Genomic DNA, 16,406 nt, shown 5'->3' on the forward strand with positions numbered 1-16,406 from the left:
ATTATTTAAGTTATCATTACCTTGCACTTGATATGTACGCTCAACGCGTCCGGGAATTTAAACGCATGAAAGAAGGCGTATGTGATGACAGTCGCGCGGTCGTCCGAACCTCGAGCTTTCAAGAATCTACTAATCATCTTCGGCCTGAGGACGCAGCCGGACTCGTCACTGAGCTGTATTGTGTGATCGCCGCCGTCCGAAGCTACACAGGACTTGACCCGCATGTCAAATTCACCTGCGCTCAGTTTAACAAAAAATTACGCCTATACGTTAAAACGTTTGTTCGCAAAACTTCGATATACTTTAGAAACTCGTTACCTCGGTAATCATTTATGGCGACGACCAAAGTTAGAGTAGAGCCGAGCGGTACGATTCCAGAGACGGGTGGCGCCCATGGACCCTTACCGTGCTGAATTTCCATCCAACAGTCCACATTATCGCCTGGAAACAGGGCGATTAAAGTACGTTGCTCTCGCTATAAAAGTATAGCTTTTGAAATAAATATCACACAGTTTGTTTGTAAGAATCGATTAGTTTCGAATAAAAAAAGCACGATTGATTCAAGGAATGTTCGTTTGATGACGTAATTATTTCCGCGTCTTCGACATGGTATACAAGAGCCGCATAAACCTTGTGTACATACAAAGGCTTTGTCACAGGTGGTAATACCGAGTAATTTGTATATGTTGTGTAAACCAAAATTAACCAACGTGATTATGGTTCTACCTGCGGTCAACCGCGAACGGATGCTCGAGTTACAGCGTGTGTCTCGTCATTCATTTGCGCGCACGTTTTGCATCGCGTCGTCTATTCCTCACAATACTAACGTTACTTGCGACATTTAAAGTAAAATGTCCGCACGTTCTTTGTCTTGATAAAAATAACTTTATATAACGAACCGCTGCATTTTATAGAGACTGTAACGTACAAAAACCTCAGAGAGAGAAAGAAAGAAAGAGAAAGAAAGAGAGAGAGAGAAAGAAAGAGAGAGAGAGAAAGAGAGAGAGAGAGAAAGAGAGAGAGAGAGAGAGAGAAAGAGAAAGAAAGAGAGAGAGAGAGAAAGAGAAAGAAAGAGAGAGAGAGAGAGAGAAAGAGAGAGAGAGAGAGAGAGAGAGAGAGAGAGAAAACGAGAGCACGAGACCGTCTGCGGTTGAGATTGTTTACAGTTTACAGGCATACAAATGACGATTGAAGAGAAGACTTCTTTGTGTGCGACGCGATATCGTGCGGTAGTCTCGATGGTATCATGAGAGCTTCGGTATAATCTATGTCGATGATTTATCTCCATTAAAAAATGGCGCTTGATAAGATAAACAATCGTAAAATACTCGTACCTCTAAAGTCCAGCTGTATTACATCGAGATCCGCAATAACCATCGGCGGTTTCGACGCAGTCTTCTCGTAATCGTTAAACCATTCGCATCGTAAACGCTTAGCCTCGTCCCAAACTTCAAGCAGGTCTTTATCGTACTGCACCACTACAGTGTTTTCATAAAACTGTCCGTGCATATCTGGCTTTGTGCCGCATCTAAAATACACAAAAAAGTCATCAGACAATAAGAAAAATCTAAGTTTTAATTTTTTTATTTAATAATATAAAATCAAAACATGAAATAAGTATGCGACTGATATAATAATAAGCGCGAGTATTGATCAATGACTCACCTCGCGTAAGCTATTCGAAAGGAGAAGAATGTTTGTCCCGTAGACGGCGGAACATAGACGCATCGTGGGTCCGCGTGCTGGCCTTTGGACGAGACGATCCCTTCGAAAGGTTGCGAGAACGAAAGATGAACGTCCATATGATCCTTACCGCACATCACTTCCAAAGACTGGATGGCCGGCATACCCTCTGGTCTTTCCAGCGGCCAAATGTCGCTGTTGCTATTGACGCTCTTCAAGCCAGCCACCTGCGCATTTCAAGAATGCACTTCTTTCTCCGCAATTTTTGCTCTCTCTCTCTTCGTTTTTTTCCTTCTTTGTTGTCCGCTATATCTTTTCTGTGTGTGTGTTTCATTGTCCGACACACGCGTATTACATAGATCGCGGCTTTGACGTTACGTTAAACGGTTGTCAATATATTTTTACGATACAAGGATATTCTTCTTTTTTACAAAGTTTACAGGAAGATCATTCGGCCGGAATATATACACCGGGATTGTTATAAAAGTCGGCAAAAGTGCCCAATTCTAAAACCGAGTGAGTCACGATTGTTGTAGGTCAGCGGATAATATTATATAGCACTGCAAGCCATTAAAGAAACTATCATTTGTAAAACTTTATGTAATAAAATTTGTATTAGTTGAATATAATTGTATCAAAGAGAATATCGTTATCTAAATTTACATATACAAATATACATGTAATAACATTTCTCTAAGATTTATTTTATTTGTTTACTCGTGGCTATGTGTAAGAGAAAAACAATTACGTTGTGAATAAGATTTGTAGTGAATCTATTGATGAATTTTAGCACAGTATCAAAGTACAAAAGTATCCCTCAGATATAAGAAGTCAAGTTAGTTTAATTAAAACATTTGTCTCTAATCTTAACGTCGGTTATCATTAACTATAAACTAAGTTCATTACCGTGCTCGCAACAAGCTTGTTTTTGCAATGCGTTTAAGAGTATACTCCGCACGAAGATGGGACCGTAAATAAAAACTTAAATACTCGTGTTTTCGCGCACCTGGCCATTACATCTAGCAATAATCCATACGATTTAGTCATAAATATTTCTTATACTCAATCGGATATTGACAATCTTACATGTGGCTTTCTCACATCGCCACTAATGTGACAGCATACATGTAAGGTAATCACGGTACAAACATCGCATTTCTTATCTTCGATAACGTTTTGTGTTTTTTCTCTTTTTCTGTATCAAACTGTTAATGAAGGTCATCTAGTCTGTTTCAAACATTTTTAAGAAACAAGGTATGTTACAAGTTATCCGCAGAAAGTCCCGCGCTATACTCGAGCGAGCGTAGTATCGTCATTGAAGCCAGGCGTAGCGTATTCTCTACGTATTCCGCTCTCGCGCAACGCGCCGTAACGGGAGAAGCGTCTTTACCGCTGCATTAACGGTCGCCGTTTTTCGCGCAAGTGAAAACATGTTTCTATGCTTTTACAATTGCACTGTTAAATGACAACGTTTCATTAGAAATGATTACGCACCTGACGGGCGCGTAACGCGTATCTTTTTTGCGTAACGCTGCAATAACAGCGACTGTGTAGTACATGCGCGTATCGATGTTATATATATGTAATATTCTCGTCGACTTAAGATGACTTGCGCGAGAGTTCATTATATTTCTACGAAGTGTGTGGAGACTTCGATCTTTTCGTGCTCTAGTACCGATAATTTATCGTTAAACTAACTTAAAACAAACAGCGGTTTTATTAAGTCATTATCAGAACGAGTTTCTGTTTCTCTTCGAACGCGCATGAAAAAGCTAATAATATTCATGCATGTGTCATCGGTAGAAGAAAAGGAAGATGTGTAGTTTATGATTTCTCAGGACTCGATTATATGACCTGCGCGCGCGCGTATCAGTATATTCGCCGCAGAGTTATTCAAACATGAGGCATACAGACAGTGATTTTCCCTCTATAAGCATCGGTAGTGCACATTCGAATACAAATGCTCATCTGCGGGTAGCCGATTGTATTTCTCGTGACACGCGGAAATAACCGCCTTGCGATAGCCGTGTGTTTTGTATGTGCCGATCGCAAGACATGAGAATCGGGGTCGGCGCAAGTAGAAAAGGCTTACGGCTAATTTTACTGACCTTCCTTAACAAATTATTACAGGAAGAGTGGCATGAAAGAGCCAGTTTTAGTATGGAGCTAAAAACCCTATTTAAAAAGTAATCAAATATAACGCTTACTGTTTCAATTTGTAGTTTACTTATTCCTTTGTATTATATAATAAACAAAAAGGCAAAATCTAAAGCTTAAACATATTTTCACTTAAAAGAAAAGTAAAATTCGGCTCTTTCATAACATAATGATATTGAAAGAGCCATCGAATGTTATGAAAGAGCCGACTCCTTATAACAAGAATCTTTAACTGTTTATAAACAAAATAATAAACAAACTATTAACAGACATTAATACAATTGTTAACAAAACATTAATATAATTGTTAGCAAACAATTGTTAATCAAAATGCTAAAACTAGTTTTATAACAATCTCTTCAAAATTAACAAACCATCAATGAAAATTTATATATTTTTTATCTAAATCTAAGTAACTCTTACTTTATTACTCAAACTTTCAAAACAATTTTTAAAGTTACAATTGAGAAAAAAAACTTAATCTTTTAGATATCTTTAGAAGCAATTTTGACAAAAATAATTTAGCACCTCTTTTATCCTACATTTTCTGTATGTCCAATCAGAATAAAGTTTACACTGAAACCATATTTGCTTACTCTTTTTATAACGTTTAGTGCACACTATACAATTATTATTTTTTTTTTTTTCTAGTTTCTTTTTTTTTTATTTTTGATATTTTATCAGAATCTGAAGACAAATCATCGTTACATTTACTGTCAGAGCTAGGTGTTTTATTAAAAAAATTTTTTGATTGTTTGGTAGCCGGCTCTTTCATTACACTATAGTCTTGCTCTTTCAAAACTTTCCCTTTTAAAAATTATAATCTCAAAATACATTATCAAATTAACGCTATGAATGAGAAATATTTACATACTTAGGAGACTAAATATATATATAAAATCGTGATATAATAATTTTTGTATTATTTCTTTACACAAAAATGTTAAAAAACAAAGAAATAAAACCCAAAAATTTACTTTTCAATTACAAAATCTTTAATACGATGCACCGGCGCTTTTTATTTTTAATAATCTGTCAAATGTTTGTGGATGACATACGTCTAGTGTTGCTATATAAAAATTAAAACTTCCGTGAAATTCGTTCAGAAACTGCCGAATAATTGAAAATGGCTCTTTCAAAACCTGGCTCTTGCATGCCACTTTTCCCCTATGTGTCTTTTCAAGAATTCTTATTACAATTATGTAATCATCGACGGATTCCGCATTAAATTTTATATACACATATATATTTATACATATATATTTTTATGCTTTATTTTAACATAAAAATTTTGAATACTTGATTATTTATCAAAGCATCAAGTTTGTTACGCAAACGTTTGTCACACTCGATTTGACCGATTGATTTGATTGGTTTAAATTGTAGTCTGTAGTTCTTTTCTAATTAAACTCGTTTTTCCGAAAAACGTCGTAAGAAATCAGCAGTTTAGCTGACGCGTAATGATTTGCCGGCTGTTTATGAGCGCGAAACGCGTAGTCTGTTTTGCGAGCAGAAAGACCGCATAGGATATAGATCTTTCTATAGCAACACGGTAACGTCCCGACACGATAAATTTCGTACGAGATTTTGAATAATATGAGAAAAAACACCAAGAAAACGGGATCAAGCAAAGAGGCATGGATGAGAGAAAGAAAGAGAGAAAGAGAGAAACGTTAAAGAAGGTCTCAAGACGCTAATAACGGTACCTAGAGTAGTCATGAATATCCGCTTGCAAGCTGTCACGGCGATGACTTCCGCCGTGTCATCGCATTGTCATCTAAATGAAAACACGAATTCCAAACGTGAGAATTTTGCTGCCACCGCAAACCGCGCCCTAAGGATTATCAGGATTTTTTTTCTTGTTTTTCCTTTTTTTTTTAACTTTATGTGTTGCAACCTCTGCCCGTTTGCGTGCTCGCGAAACGGTATATCCTGAATTATTAGGAGGTCAAATGACTATTATGCAAACGACTATATTGAGATATATCTGGTCAGCGTGAGACCGTTATTCATTAATTATAGTATCCACGGTGGCGCGGCGCGGCGTATCACGCTATTGGTCAAACACACTTAAAATTATAGTCCATTATCGAAATTGACGCGGCCTGAGGTAGTACTCGACCGATCGGCGCACGGTGTTAGTGCACGGCTCTAAGGCTTAATTGACCGACAAAAGAAAACCGCTAGAAGACTTCGCGGGATAAATACGCCGAGTCACGAGTCCCGTGTGAGTTTCTTATAGAACCGCTGTCGCCGCTAGTCAATACATTGTGATTCGTGCGCTCTCGTCTCTCTTGTAACAGCCGCTTATTCGCTCGGCTTGTTGCGGCGTTATTAAAAAGTGTTATTAAGAGCCAAGAGATCTAACGTTTTATCTTATATCCGACCATCGATATAAGTTTTCGCTGATTAATTTTTCTAACTGAGAACGAACGAGGTAATATTTCAAATTGAAGCATCGCTGCGTAATTATTTGACATTACTTCCATCTGAATAATACGTCGTGTGTAGAAATAGTAAATTGCATCAGATGAGCGCTCTTTTGATGATTAAAATATGTTAAATGATACATTAATTTCTAATGCGCTTCTTAAGAATTGGAACATGACGCTAGATAATAAATTACATCATGTACTTTTTCGCAGAAAGTGGCACCATTTTAAAGCTGTGGTTTTTATTGTACAATTCTTTTTTTTTTTAATTTTATAAATTGATTTCGTCAACGTTTACAATAGTGCATGAATGACATATTTATTCGCATTCTATGTAAATCTTTGAAAATTGATGCTGTACTATACTCACCATCATGTAAATCAGCATGTGCAGCAACTTCCACACTCCTGGCATCCTGGAGGTCCCAACCCTTTACGACAAAACACCGTCCTGGCCTCTACAAAAGACAAAAACACGCACCATCGCATTAGTTCGCATTTAATTTTAGAGTTGTTACGTCAACGCGCGCGCGCATCCAAAGCCGGATCTCTATTTTAATTCATTCAACTACTATGGTCTAGCGAGCAAATTAACCGTACTGTCTGCCATGTTGCGCTTCGACTCCCAAGGAGGTCTCGAGCGCAAAATTGATTTACCGAGAGAAATCATATAATTACAGAGCTTTGAATGTACGAGCATTCGCGAAATCAGGATAACGCGGAAATACACACACGAACTTACGTCGGCAAATGTTAGAATTGAGAACGAAGTTAAGCATAATAATGAGACTACATAGAATATTTGCAATTGAAAATTGATATGATTGATTGAAACGGTAATCTCTCTGTGTTTCTTTTTTGCTTGATTACTTTATCATGTGGTGGTAATGGTTATTTTTATTTATTTTTTTAGATTACCGTGACATATAGCACAGCGCAACGTAAAAAAGAGATATCAAGATAGATATAAAGATATATGTTGAAGACAGCTTAATCCTGACGTGTAATCTATATATTAAGGTGACCAACCGTCCCAAATTAGGAAAGACAATCCTACATTTTAACTCTTTACCCCACGATGCGTCCCAAAATTTGTCCTAAATTAAAGACATGCTCATGAACTGTTCCTTCTTTCTTTTAGTACATAATCATAATGCAATATTAAAAATTGAACAATCAACCGTAATAATTCTGGAAATATATGATGTTGAAATATATTCGAAGATGTATTTCGGGTTTGACCCGCGTTAGTGTCATTTTTACACTGACATTTCGTGAACATTTCAGCTCACTTCATCAGGGTTTCAAAAGCAATCTGATCAGTGTTCACAGTTTTGGCTCTCTTACAGCTTGCTGAAGCGGTGGAAGGGATGCGCACAACAACAGCGAGTTTTAACTGCATGACAACTATCTTGTCAAGGTCACGTAAAAGTCACCATCAATTTCTTAAATAGAACCCTGAACTTTTCATTACATATTCTTGTAGCTTATCTCGAGAGCTTTCCAAAACACTAATGTTAAGTATTAGCACTAAGTATTTTTTTGTTAAATATATATGTATATAATATGTATGTGTGTGTGTTTTTAAACATCAAGATATCAAGAAACGCGGTAGCGTCTCGACGCTAAGTACGTAAAAGTATCCAAATGAGTGTCACTGTCAAGACGCTACCGTGTACTTTATCCCGAGTTTTTTCTCAATGATATTTTGATACAATATTTTGTAAATTATAACACTAATGAAAAATTTAACCTTACATGTCTTAATAAATGTCATTACGAGTTTTCAATTGCGAGAAGTGCAAATTAAATTGGTTCAGTCAATCCAGAGATCTAAACTATTACACCTCAAAATGCAAGAATATGTCACGAAAATTCTTAAAATTCAGTCTCACATACACAAAACTGCGCACACACACACACAAAACGCGAGCGTTACACAAGCCGCGTTCACAGCCGCGCTCGTGCTCGCACAAGCATTCGAGTCACATATTCAGCGCGTTCATATATTGGCATTTGCATATATTGTGAATAAATAATTGTTAATTTTGTTTTTTTTTTTTTTGTATTATGTTATGTTAACGCTTCTATTTAGTGTCTATTAAACTATTATTAAAAAAACGTTATTATATCTAGAACGGACAAATGATGTGAGAAAAGTGGACAGCTATATCTTTAATGACAAATTTAAAAATGTAAGTGAAGTGCGTAGACTGACAGATGAGAAATATTTTCAAACTGTTCAACAAGATGCTAGGAAATTTCTTATACAGTTTAGTGATAACATACAAAGTGTAAAAACTATTATTGAATATCAATTATCAATTAACTACAACTTTGCGATGTAAAATATGCAGTTACATGACTATGGAAACACATAGTAATTCTGTTCTTTTACTACAAATTTCCGAAACTATAAAAAAACTTTTCAAGAACTCATTCAATTAAATTTTTCATGTTGAAATAATGTCGAAAAAGTAATGTAATACTTGTAATACTGTATCAATAGTTAGAAAAAATAATGTAACAGTAACAAGTCATATCCTCATTTTACAATTATTAATATTTACAACTCTATTAATACTTAAACTACAAAAATCAATTGCAATATTAAAGGTGTATTTACTACAAAGATACATCTTGGTAACAATACATATAAAGTTATTGGTGCAATTTTTCATCATGGGGAAAATTTGAATATTGGATGTTATACAAATATAGTTGGTACTAAAAACATAGACTGGATAACAATACATAATACAAAGATACAAAAGTGCAATTAGTCTAGAAGTGCTAAAAATCCATATATATTTTCCGCAGAAACAATGAAATAAAATGTACATATACTTTTATTATTGCATTCTAAAAAAGTAGTGAAATCACTATAAAAAAAGTCTTTACAAAAGAAAAAATATACGCCAAGTACATAAAAACTATTCCAATATACGACTATTTATTACATAAATCTTTTTTCTGTATAAGGAAAAAACACAGACAATCAACAAAATTAGCCAAGTACTGAACCCAAGACTGTAGATCCCATAAAACGTGCTTAAAACAAAAGTAAAGTACAAAAACTTAGCGTGCTTGGATCGTATACATATACGAAGTGTGATCAAAAAATAAGGTGACTTTTCATTTTTATAAAAAAATATTCATTTATTTATCCAAAATTATGTTATCCCATTCAAAATAATCCCCCTCTGATACAGTGCACTTGTGCCAGCGCTTTTTCCAGTCGTCAAAACACTTCTGAAATGCACTTTTGGGTATTGCCTTGAGCTCCTCCAGCGATGCAGCCTTAATCTCCTCAATCGTCGCAAATCTTCGTCCTTTCATGAGCCTTTTCAATTTTGGGAAGAGGAAAAAGTCGCAGGAGGCCAAGTCTGGTGAATACGGTGACTGAGGCATGATGGTAGTATTGTTTGTGGCCAAAAAACAAAACTAACTGCTTAATCAAAATTAAGCAGTTTTGGAACGAATTTTGCTGACACACGTGTCATACACAAAACATCCGTTAAAATTGATTGGCATGAGCCAAACGATATGTTAAGATCATCAGCTACTTCTCTAATCGTGATTCGACGATTTTTCAACACAATTTCTTTCACTTTCTGAACATTTTCGTCGATTTTTGACGTGCTGGGACGTCCAGAGCGAGGTTCATCGTTAACATTTTCTCAGCCCTCTTGGAATAACTTATACCATTTATAAACATTTTTTTTGCTCAAAGTTGACTTACCGTATGCCACTGTCAACATTTCAAGAGTTTTTGAACACTTAATACCATTTTTTACACAAAAATTAATACAAACTCTCTGCTCCATTATTTTCAACAGCAAAATATCGCCGAGCACGCAAACACGAGTCTAACCTTTTTATGCCTCTCACATAAAAACAACACATACTATATAGTCAAAACTGTGAACATGATCGTGACGAGTGTACCAACACAACAACAAAAATTTTGAAATTAGAGTGTACAGAGCGCGCGAAATTCAAAGAGTCACCTTACTTTTTGATCACACCTCGTATATATATATGTATATACACATATGTATATATAAGTCATAATAACATGCAAAAGAGCATTTTGACGATAAATATGCGCGAGTAAGTAAATTAATTAATAAATTAATACTAACATATTAGCATATTAGCATATATAATATTTTAGAATTTCAAAAGTAACATTATATCACATTAAAGATAGTTGTTGTTATCTTGTTTTACCTACAAAAAAATATAAATATAAAGCAAGAAAAGTAAATATTGACAATAACGGATCACCTTCCAATCAACTTGAGCTTCACATATGTTGTCAAGGATATTGTCCTGAGTAACATGCAAAAACTTTTAGCCGTCGCTCGTTGTTTATAAAAAAGTTGTAGACAAAAAAAGTTTCATAAATGAATTTTTTTTCGACATTATGTATATTTTCTTCATGTTGTAAGTGTATAGACAAGAGGGGCTACGCCCCTTCCCCTGCTCCCCCCTCGAAAAAAAATAAAGAATTATTTTATGCAAGGTTATATATATGTAATATTCAAAAATAAAACATCATAAACAGAAAGTAATATGTACGCAAAACATGATAAGCTCAGGGGGTGCAGGAGAGGGGCGTAGCCTCCCTGCCTACACGCTTACAACGTGAAGAAAATGTCCATAAGGTCGGGAAAAAATTTATTTATGAAAAAATAATGTATAAAAATCCAGCAATGACAACCAAAAATGCAGAGTGTAATGCAAATAAAAAGTTTATGTTTTAATAAAATGTCCCAAACGTTTCGACTTTTATTTTTACAGTCATCATCAGTGGTACATCCAATAATTAACAAAAATAATATGACAATACAACGGGTAATGTGAGATAAAAGTAACAATAAGAAAAAGACAATTAAAATTAAAAAATAAAAATACCTTATAGTCCTACCAGGAAAAGAGAATGACAATGAGATGTGACAGTTATGAAAGCATTATCAATACTAAAGAAGTTACAAATAATGTATAGTGGAGCTTGTAGCTCCATCTATGGGTGAAAATAAATGCAATTTATTTAATTTTCTCGAGTAAAGGTAAATAGACTTTGTCCAGAAGCTCAGTATCTTGCATAATGTTAATACTATTGTTATTAAGTTTGATATGTAACATCTCAGATGTCAAACGTTTAAATAAATTACGCTCGTTATCTAGTACACGTATAGAATCCCAAGCAATTTTATGACCAGTGTTCAGGCAATGTTCTGCAATTACCGACGTTTGATGTTGCATTCTAACATGATAAGAGTGTTTTTTGACTCTAGTTCTTAATTGTCTTTTAGTTTGTCCAATATAAGCGGCATTACAAGAGTCACAAGAAATATTGTAAACAATGTTTTTCTTTTTGTCAGAAGAAATCGGATCTTTGTGTGCCACTATATATCTACTAAGTTGATTAAGATTTCTAAAAGACATTCTAATATCATAGGATTTGTTGATTTGGTTTTTAAGTTAATTGTTTAATTGTTCAGATTTGGGGACATATGGCACAACAAAATAAAAAGGTTTCTCTTTCTCAAAGTTTAAGTTAGCAAGGTCTATCAGATTATTAAGTTTGGTTCTGAATAATTTTTTTAACTTATTGTTTATGGTTTTAAAAATAAAATATATGGAATAATTATTACTAATTAGAGTATTAATACAAAATATTATGTTTTTTTGATGAAATTTAGGTTCAGACAATAAAACTGCACGCTCTAAGAGTGTACTAACAGTGCCGATTTTATGGCAAAGAGGGTTTTGCAAAAAATAATTCAAATATCTCCCAGAGAAGGTAGGTTTGTGATACCAGTCATAAATGATCTTATTATTCTCTAAGATAATGTTAATGTCCAAAAAACTAATGCAACCATTATAATCAGATTCGTATGTGAATTGCAGTCTATTATGAAAAGAATTAAAAATATTAAGAGTATCTTGAATTTTGTTGTCAGGAATCGCTAAAACAATATCATCTATATAACGGAAATAAAAAGGAATTTCAAATGATAAAAGATTGAGAGCTTTTAGCTCAAGGTTTTGTAAAGTGATATCCGCGATAATAGGAGAAAGAGGAGAGCCCATGGGAGTGCCATATGTTTGTCGGTAAATCTTATTGTCAAATGTAAAAAAGGTTGACGACAATACAAATCTCAACGCTTCAAAGAACTCCTGTTTACTGATCTTGGTATGAATTTTGATATGTTTCCATTTGGCCGATATGCCATGTAAAGCTAACTCTATTGGAATATTAGTAAACAATGAGATCACATCGAAAGATACTAGTCTGTATCCATCTTTAAGTTTCCTGTTATCATATTAGCCAAATGGAAACTATCTTTAATAAAAAAAGATGAAGTAGGTAAACTCTTGTACAATATTTTGTGCAAGTAAAGCGCAAAGCGATGTAAAGCACTATCAACAGTGGATACTATGATACGATACGGACAATTTGGTTTGTGAATCTTAGGCAAACCATATGCTCTCGGAAGTAATGAGTCGCTATTCATCAAGCTATTTTTGATATTGTTATCTATGAAACCTTTGGAAACCCATCTATTTAAAATGTCACGTAGATTGTTCTCGATCTGACGAGTAGGATTATTTTTAACTAGACAATAGGTGTTGGAATCACATAACATGTAGTTAACAGTTTTTAAGTAATCTTCTTTATTTAAAGCAACAGTGGAGTTGCCTTTGTCAGCTCTGGTAAAAATTATATTAGGATTGTTGTGTAAAAATTATTTATGAAACTTTTTTGGTTTGTAACTTTTTTATAAACAATGAGCGACGGCTAAAACTTTTTGCATGTCACTCAGGACAATGTCCTTGACAACATATGCAAAGCTCAAGTAGATCGGAGGTTGATCTGTTATTATCAATATTAATAACTTTTTAATAAACAACGAGCAAAGGCCAAAATTTTTTGCATGTTACTCAAGACAATGTCCTTGATAACATATGTGAAGCTCAAGTTGATCGGAAAGTGTGTGGTCCGTTATTGTCAATATTTACCTTTAGTTTTATGTCAACTTATGAGAAATATATTCAAGTTTTATCGCCAAAAGTTAGCAATCGATAATAGCTATACTTTGTTTTATATGAATTTTTTAATCAAAAGTGCCGATTTGCTGATTCAAAGAAGGGTTTCTAATGAGAGATACAAGAGATTTCTTTTCTTTAAGAATCTTAGCAACAACAGAACTATCGTCATTTTTAACATATCGCTCAATAGTATGCTTTAAGACATTGAATTGTTTAAATGCTTTTGAATATTTCATTTTTTTGCTTCTTACTGCCTTAACAGACTCTAATTAATTGTGAGACCACGATTGCTTCTTCTGTGTCTCCATCTGAAAATATGATTACTAAAAACTTACTGATACATCAAATAACGAACTTGACAAAATAAAGGACTTGACAGTTCCTAATATAAAGTACCTTGTATTAAGAGCGGCTGCGTGTCTCATATTAGGGAATATAAAATTGCAGATAGTTTGAGTTTATACCGACAAAATTTGCAATAAATTGACAAAACTACATGATAAATCAATTATAGTACATGTGTACACTTGAGTGAATTGAAATGACTAAATCCTATGACGTAAAAGTGTTAAGTACATATCTTAAAACTATAATAATTATTTTTCTTCTCTGCGCGTAAGCAATAACTCCTTCGCAGACACCACGTCACCTTCGGCAGTGAGCAACACTAACAAAACATTTGATGTTTTTGTGTAAGTAATGTGTTAAAAAGACGTAGTTATGAATTTGTAGCTGTTTACATGAAATAGCTCGCTATCTCGTATTAGGCGACTATCTCATAATAGGCCTTTAGCCTATATGTACGCACATATACGTATAGTAAGTACATATACGTATAATGTTTAAAATTTCTAGAAATGATACATGGTAATCAAATAATATGAGCATTTCCCGAATTTAAGGCTATTTACGGCTGATTAACTTTGATTTTTTTTACCAAATTAAACACATCGTTGCACTAATGTTCCAGTTTTACTGTTAATAGTAATTGCTTTGAACTATAATTATTGAATAAACGACACAAAAATATGATCCAAAAGAAATTGCAATACAAAAAAACATACAAGACGCAAAAAAGATATAATTTAATAAACATATAGCTAAAATAATCCCAGGATACAATGACACCAGTCTGACAAAAAGTTCAGCATGTTTTTCTCAAAAACAGTTAGAGATACGAAGAATTGTTATATATTTTTATTTTGACTAATTTTGATTATCTCAACGATTGAATTTTCGAAAAATACTCTAATATAAAGGTATTGAGTACTATCGACAAAGTAACTCAAAAGTACCCCATTTTATTGCAAAAAATTGTTTTGATTGGTAATGTAAAAAGTTAAGGTCATTTAAGGTCACTATAGTGTGTTCCTTACCAATTTTAACAGAGAATATCGTCCTTTATTTCTACCTGTTTTTGAGAAAAACATGCTAATCTTTTTATCAGACTTACGCAGTTTTTAAAATTTATTAAAATGGAGAGAAGAAATGCTGCTGCTCCTACTACTACTTCTATAACTAATAACAATAACAATAATAATAAAATCAGTGCGATCGCACAGAAAGCGAGAGATTCCAGGTTCGACTCTTAACCGATGTGTTTGTTTTGCAGTATCATTACTTGGATAAGAGGGTATACGGGCATTTATCATATACGAGATGCAAATATAGCATCTTAAATAAACTTATTGAAATTTTAATTCAAAATTCACGTGTAAAATGTACATATAATATATACAGAGTCCCAAAAAGGTCAGGACCTCTGAATATCAGAAAAAATAAGTTTTACAGAAAAGTGTTTCAAACAAAAGTTGTAAGGTTTAAAAAGTATTATTTACTGATTGCATTAGTATGCCCTTGGGTGGCGCTGCCAAGGTCAGATCAAGATTACATTAATTTTTTTATGAAACTTCTATTTTTTATTGCAGATTCTTATAGCTTAATTCAAGAGATTTCCAAAACACTATAATAAAGTTCATTTTTATTAAGTACTTTTTTTAGTTATGAAGATTGAATATTACAGTATTACCATTAACATTATCCAAAACGTACTACATAGAGATCGGATTTACACCTCTTGTGTGTGATCCAACCAACTAAGGCAAAATCGATCGTAGATCCTCTTGTGTGTGATCCAACCAACTAAGGCAAGATCGGTCGTGGATTCAGTCAACTAAGGCAAGATTGGTTGTAGATCTAGCCAACTAATGCAAGATCGGTCATAGATCCAGCCAACTAAGGCAAGATCGGTCGTGCATTCAGCTAGAAAAAAAGTAAAGACTCAACCAAATCAAAATAGGGTATTTAGAAATTTGGAAAATAATCGATAGTAAACACATTTTGTGGATGCTTTATTTTTATAGTAATTTTTCAAAATGCGCACAATTCACTGTTTGACATTATGCTATTCGATTATAAAAACTTGTCACGACATTTCTAATGAATCCGGTTCACTTAGTGAAATTTCTTCCAAGATTCGATGACAAAGATCTTCTTGATTTCGTAGTTTTGTTTCATATACTTTGCTATTTAGATGATCCCATAAAAAGTAATCAAGTGGCGATAAATCTGGCGATCGCAGTGGCTAACTTAATCTTTCCTTTTTTGTCAATCCCCCGGTTAAGGGGAAACTCCGTTCAAATAATTACAAATTTCTCTTCCGTAATGTGATGCTGTACCGTCTTGGTGAAACCATATCTGATCAAAGTTTTCACCTATTACTGCTTGTATTGCCGAGGCTTGTATTGTATCTGATTCCTCAGCATATTTTCATATTTTGCTAATGTCAAATTGCTTTCAATAAAATACCCAGTAAGCAAAATGCGCGCAATATGCCAGCAGATTGGCAACAGATATACTAAAAAGTTGCGAGCAAATTGGCATCTGTTATGTTCGCATTAGGCTTACGATCTGCTAGCAAAGCCTGCTCACAGAATCTTATAGCAGATTGATAGCAGAAACCGAGCAGAATCTGCTAACATGACTTGACATCAGATTGTCGGCAGAAACCGAGCAAGATCTGCAGCTTTTAGCGATTCATAAAATGGTGCATTTAAAGGATTTCAATATTAT

The 16,406-nt window shown here is 34.1% G+C and overlaps 1 protein-coding gene across 2 annotated transcripts in view; it reads right to left on the minus strand.

The window, feature by feature from the left end:
* Nucleotides 1-16,406, minus strand: part of LOC109860624 — a 45,860-nt gene that overhangs the window by 2,054 nt on the left and 27,400 nt on the right. For both annotated transcript variants that reach the window (XM_020439858.1, XM_020439857.1), the window contains exons 2-6: nucleotides 6,643-6,730; nucleotides 1,666-1,910; nucleotides 1,335-1,528; nucleotides 319-441; nucleotides 21-235 (exon numbers count right to left, since the gene is read on the minus strand). In XM_020439858.1, the coding sequence (XP_020295447.1) occupies nucleotides 21-235; nucleotides 319-441; nucleotides 1,335-1,528; nucleotides 1,666-1,910; nucleotides 6,643-6,687 (822 nt within the window). In that variant the 5' untranslated portion in view covers nucleotides 6,688-6,730. The remainder of the gene's footprint in view (nucleotides 1-20; nucleotides 236-318; nucleotides 442-1,334; nucleotides 1,529-1,665; nucleotides 1,911-6,642; nucleotides 6,731-16,406) is intronic.

The sequence above is a fragment of the Pseudomyrmex gracilis genome, unplaced genomic scaffold (genome assembly GCF_002006095.1).
Source record: "Pseudomyrmex gracilis isolate BER0280 unplaced genomic scaffold, ASM200609v1 scaffold_429, whole genome shotgun sequence".
Taxonomy (NCBI): Eukaryota; Metazoa; Arthropoda; class Insecta; order Hymenoptera; family Formicidae; genus Pseudomyrmex; species Pseudomyrmex gracilis.